The sequence below is a fragment of the Nematolebias whitei genome, chromosome 15 (genome assembly GCF_014905685.2).
Source record: "Nematolebias whitei isolate Nwh7 chromosome 15, NemWhi1, whole genome shotgun sequence".
NCBI classification, from domain to species: domain Eukaryota; kingdom Metazoa; phylum Chordata; class Actinopteri; order Cyprinodontiformes; family Rivulidae; genus Nematolebias; species Nematolebias whitei.
Window position 1 is genome coordinate 38447673 of NC_056512.1, and position 6008 is coordinate 38453680.

The 6008-nt window shown below is 44.8% G+C and overlaps 1 protein-coding gene across 1 annotated transcript in view; it reads left to right on the forward strand.

Annotated features, from left to right (window-relative positions):
• Window positions 1-6008, forward strand: part of LOC119421280 (integrin alpha-3-like) — a 27400-nt gene that overhangs the window by 16571 nt on the left and 4821 nt on the right. Inside the window, exons 16-24 of the mRNA XM_037688654.1 lie at window positions 846-943; window positions 1637-1805; window positions 3290-3373; window positions 3451-3530; window positions 3607-3684; window positions 4996-5098; window positions 5168-5338; window positions 5514-5636; window positions 5803-5913. Coding sequence (XP_037544582.1) covers window positions 846-943; window positions 1637-1805; window positions 3290-3373; window positions 3451-3530; window positions 3607-3684; window positions 4996-5098; window positions 5168-5338; window positions 5514-5636; window positions 5803-5913 — 1017 coding nt within the window. The remainder of the gene's footprint in view (window positions 1-845; window positions 944-1636; window positions 1806-3289; window positions 3374-3450; window positions 3531-3606; window positions 3685-4995; window positions 5099-5167; window positions 5339-5513; window positions 5637-5802; window positions 5914-6008) is intronic.

Below are 6008 nucleotides of genomic sequence, written 5' to 3' on the forward strand. Positions count from 1 at the left end.
TTAGGGTAACGGAACATACAGTCAGAACCCAACGGAACCCTTAGGGTAACGGAACATACAGTCAGAACCCAACGGAACCCTTAGGGTAACGGAACATACAGTCAGAACCCAACAGAACCCTTAGGGTAACGGAACATACAGTCAGAACCCAACGGAACCCTTAGGGTAACAGAACATACAGTCAGAACCCAACAGAACCCTTAGGGTAACGGAACATACAGTCAGAACCTAAAAGAACCCTTAGGGTAACGGAACATGCAGTCAGAACCCAATGGAACCCTTAGGGTAACGGAACATGCAGTCAGAACCCAACAGAACCCTTAGGATAACGGAACATACAGTCAGAACCCAACGGAACCCTTAGGGTAACGGAACATGCAGTCAGAACCCAACAGAACAATTAGGGTAACGGAACATACAGTCAGAACCCAACGGAACCCTAAGGGTAACGGAACATACAGTCAGAACTCAACAGAACCCTAAGGGTAACGGAACATACAGTCAGAACCCAACAGAACCGTAAGGGTAACGGAACATACAGTTAGAACCCAACAGAAGCCCAGTCCAAACTGATCAGAAGATCAGAATTTGGACCGTCTGACTGAGCTTGGTAGAACCTCTGAAACAGATCTAAACAGAACCTTTTAGATCCAGAGCCTAAACAGGAGTAGCCTCAGGACCATTTGAACTGAGTCAAAGTAAGTGGTACAGTACTGGTCTGAAATGGGGTCAGAACTGAGAGGAACCCAGTTTAGAACCAAACCTTTGTTGTTGACATCAGAGACCATCAGAACCCGAACAGAACTGGTCCAAACCTCTGACTCTGGTTTGTTCTTAACGCTCAGATCCACATCCAGAAAGCCTGTGGTTCTGATCAGCGTTGCCATAGTAACCTTCAGATGTCGGCCCGGTTCATGGATGAGAACCAGAATCCGTTCAGGAGGTGAGTGACAACTGCTCTAAAGACAGATTATTGATCAGATTACAGATTATAATTGATCGGATTATTACTAATTATCAATTAGATTATATTGATGGATTATTATGGATTATAGATCAGATTATTATTGATTACCAATTAGATAGAGAACTTTACTAACTGGCTTTTCTATGTATGTGAATTTCATGTAAAGTTCCCCGAGACAACTTTGTTGTGATTTGACGCTATATAAAAAAAATGAATTGAATTATTATTGATAGATTATTATTCATTATTGATCAGATTACAGATTATTATTGATTATTGATCAGAGAAACCACCTACGAGGGAGCACATGCCAGTGTATCTATGGTTCTGTTCCCAAGCCCGGGTAAATGGTGAGGGTTGTGTCAGGAAGGACATCTGATGTAAAACACTTTTGCCAAAACTATAATGAGAGTTCATTCAACCTTTATTTCTACAGGTTAATCCCATTGAGCCTCAGGGACTCATTTACAAGAGAGACCTGATTTTAAAAAAGAGTGATGACAACAGTGGATAACAACAATAGACAATCATAAAAGAGGCATACAGATTTATTTTTTTTACATGTTAAAATAAAATGGCAATCAAAAGGAAAAAGTAGCGCAAAAAACAGCTAGATTATAAGGTGGTGTAGAAAACTAAAAACAGGAATGTGTGTGTGTGTGTGTTCAGGCTGAGCGGCGACCCGGTGTTGGATTACACCAGCAGCATCCGGTGGTTCCTTCTGGAGGTGAACGTCACCAACTGTCCGTCAGCGGATCGTCTGGCTGAAGACGCTCACAGCGCCGTGCTGAACCTCAGCATCCCGCCAGAGCTCACCTACTCCGGGGTCGCACCAAAGGCAACATAGACGTTTAGTTTCCCAGACTTCACCATGTAGACCCAGGTGTACCTGCAGAGGTCCAGATGAGGTTCTAGAGCGTTGGGTGGGGTTAGTCAGGATCCTGAGGTTTAATCTCAGTGATCTCCCTCCAGGAGGACTTGAACACCCACAGGTGTCCTTCAGTCCAGACCTGTGATCTGATCTACCTGAGCTGGTTGGAGGGACAAAGACTGACCAAGACCAGGACCATGCACATGTAGACTTGAACCCAGGACTTACTGTAGATCTACCCTGTCTCTTTAAACCCTCTCAGGACATATTGTTCCTGTTTTTAGCATTTTACACAATTTTATAATTAAGCTATTTTTAGTTCATTTTTTAAAATAATTTATTTTATTTACTTTTCATTTTTATGCTTTTTATACGACTGTCTAATGTTGTCTGTTCCTCTTCTGTTCTTTGTTAAATCAGGTCTCTCTTGTAAAGGAGTCCTCGAGGCTCAAGGAGACTCACCTGTAGAAATAAAGGTTGAATGAAAAAAATATTGGACCAGCTGACAGAACTTCATGGACCTCAGGGGTCCATCAGACAGTAGAGATGTGTCCAAGCGTACATGTGAAGCTGCAGGTGGGACCACCTGCTGGACCTCCTCAGCCACAGGAACTCCCCCCTCGGACACGTCTCATGTCTTTGATCCCATCTGAACTAAAACTAAATAACTGGACACAGACAGGTCCAGATGAACTGGGTTTTTGTCTCAGACCAATTTGATGTGGTCCAGATCAACATCAGAATCAACGTGATGGTTTGGGTCAGACCTGGACCATGTTCCGGAACAGATATTTGACTGGTAACCCAATGAACCTGGGTCTTGACTGGGTTCAAACCAAAACTCTTATTGACCAGGGTCTTAACTTGGACCTGAATTGAACTTTGATGGACCTGGGTCTCGACTTGAACCTGTACTGAACTCTGATGGACCTCTGTCGTGACTTGGACCTGAACTGAACTCTGATGGTCCTGGGTCTTGACTTGGACTTGGGCTGAACTCTGATGGACCTGGATCTTGACTTGGACCTGTACTGAAAGCTGATGGACCTGTGTCTTGACTTGGACCTGGACTGAACTCTGGTGGACTTGGGTCTTGACTTGGACCTGTACTGAACTCTGATGGACCTGTGTCGTGACTTGGACCTGTACTGAACTCTGATGGACCTATGTCATGACTTGGACCTGTGTCGTGACTTGGACCTGTACTGAACTCTGATTGACCTGGATCTTGACTTGGACCTGTACTGAACGCTGATGGACCTGGATCTTGACTTAGACCTGGACTGAACTCTGGTGGACCTGTGCCATGACTTGGACCTGTACTGAACTCTGATGGACCTGGGTCTTGACTTGGACCTGTACTGAACTCTGATGGACCTGGGTCTTGACTTAGACCTGTACTGAACTCTGATGGACCTGGGTCTTGACTTGGACCTGTTCTTGTGTTTCAGGCTGACGGCTCTTCGGTCCAGTGTTCTGTTGAGGACGTCTTTCTTCTGTGCCAGCTGGGGAACCCATTCAGGAGCCACCAGAAGGTAAAGACCTAGTCCTGGTGCTCCTGTCAGAACCAGCAGCAGAACTCCTGCTGAGACTCTCTGGTCTTCTTTTGCAGGATCGGGTTCTGATCAAATTTCAGCCGTCTGAGAACATTCTGGACACCAAGGAGATCCGGTCTCAGCTGCAGCTGTCCACGTAGGCAGTCCACCCCCACATCTCTGTCTGAGTGTGTTGGTTGGACGTATTCTGACGTGTGTCTCCGTGTCCTCAGGCTCAGTGAGCAGTCCGACCTGTCTCCGTTGTCTGTCTCCCTGTTGGTGGAACATTCCCTGCCGGCGTCTCTCGTTCTGTAAGAAGACGTGAAATTATAAGAGGTTTTTTTATTTTTACACGTCTTTCTAAAATGTTCAGCCGGAGCGCTGACCTCCTGAGAAGCAGAAAGACCCAAACTGGTTTTATTTTATTTTTTAATGTCCCTTGAACGTTTTGCAGGTCTGAGTCCTCTCACAGCTGACCCAGGTCGAGGTTTCTGAACTAAAAATTCCAAAACTATTTATTTTCCTAACAAATCTGTTAGTGTGAGAGCGCCAGAAAATTTGGTAGTACGCAATACTGTGTATAACACAGCCTTGGTACACACAGAGTACTTGCATGTACACACTAGATATGTACTAGTACTGAAAATGTATATTTTAGAATAAAAAAATGAAAAGTTCAAAAATAAAAGTTAAGTGTAAAATATCTTAAAAAATATCAAGGGACAGACGGATCAGTGCAGCTTCTCCAGTATTGTGGATTCTGAGCTGGTCCATTGTGGTGAAGAGCTGTTAGGAGAAGCTCTCTGTTCACCAGTCTGTCTACGTTCCTACTCTCACCTGAGGTCATGAACTTTGGGTAGAAACTGAAAGAACCAGATCCTGGATCCAGGAGGTCTAAATGAGTTTCCTCTGTAGGGTAGCTAGACTCTTCCTTGGAGATGGGGTGAGAAGTTCAGTTATCATGAGAGACTCAGAGTAGAACTGCTGCTCCTCCACATGGAGAGGAGCCAGCTGTAGAGGTTCAGACATCTGGTAAGGATGGAACCTGGATGCCTCCCTAGTGGGGTGTCCTGGACATGTCCAACTGGAAAGAGATGCTGGAGAAGAATGAGGACACGCTGGAGAGGCTACGTCTCTCAGCTGCTGTGTGAATACCTTGGAGTCCTCTGAGGAGAGCTGGAAGAGTTGTCTGGATCTCCCTGTTCAAGACCGAGACCAAGTCCAAAACCAGATGATGGATGGATGAATGGTGGACAAATGGATGATGGATGGTTGATGGACGGTTGGATGAATGGTGGATGGACATATACTGAACCCAAATTAGAGGCACATAAGTATTTTTTCTTTAGTTGATTAATAATGTCTTCCATGCAAAACAGTGAGAAAAACAATCTTAATAATAATAATCAATAATATAAAAAATAAATCTTTCAGATGAGATTTTCTGAAAGTAGCTGTTAAACTACCTGAACGTGATCTAACTTGACAGAAACTCCTAAAATAAATAGAAAGTTGAACTTTATGACTCCTCATCTGTTTTGACCTTTAAAATAATTTCAAATCAAAAAGGTGTTTTTATAATTAATGATTAAGACTAAGTTCTGATTGGCTGTTCCTGACAGAATCGGAACACCGGACCCCATCTTCTTTGGCGGTCATGTGATCGGTGAGGAGGCCATGACGAAGACTGAGGACATCGGCAGCCTGGTGGTCTTCACCCTCCAGGTCAGTCTGAACCACCTGGACAGTTCCAGACCGGAAACAGGACAGGTGTAACCAGGTGGTCTCTCACAGGTGCACGCTGACAGGAAGTCCCTGCATCACCTCGAGAACCTGGAAGTGGAATTTGATTGGCCGAAGGAGGTTTCAAATGGGAAGTGGCTTCTGTATCTCGCAGAGATCCAGTTCGACGGCACCTCCAATCCTCGCTGCACTCATACCCAGATCAACTCCCTCAATCTCCAGGTAATCATGGTATCACCAACCATTTTACTTTCAGAATGAAGTACGAGTCTTTTCAAAATAAAATGCCAGTTCCTTTCTAATCTTTAGCAAAGTGATTATCAGTCCTGCAGATGATTGAAAACAGGAATAGCTGTTCAGATTGAGTGAAAGAAAATTTTATTTCCTGTTTATTTAGACGTCAAATGAGGAGAAGAGGAAGAGGAGGAGGAGCCTGATGGAAGGAGAGGAAGAAAAGAAGAAACTGGAAGGAAGACCACTTCCTGTCTTCAGCATGCGGGGAAAGAAGTCCTACAAACTGGTAAAGGAAACAGTCCCAGTGTCAGCAATGTGGTTCTTCCTGAAAACCTGCCCAGGTTCATGCGATGGAAAAGTCCTGTGAGAAAACAGGGACGGTGTAGAACTTCAATCTTGGTTCTGGTTCTGGGAGTCTAGATGAAATCTGATGATCTTCCCATGTGTTGCAGAGCTGCAGCAGCGGGGCCAAATGTGTGAAAGTCTCCTGTCCTCTGCTGAACACTAACAACTCTGTGACCCTGACAGTCAGGAGCCGACTGTGGAACTCCACCATGATCGAGGTACAACACCGCCCCGACAAGTCCCACTGACATCACTTCCTGTTTACCTGAAGTGCACAGCAAACCCCATCACCACCCTTACAAGTCCCACTGAC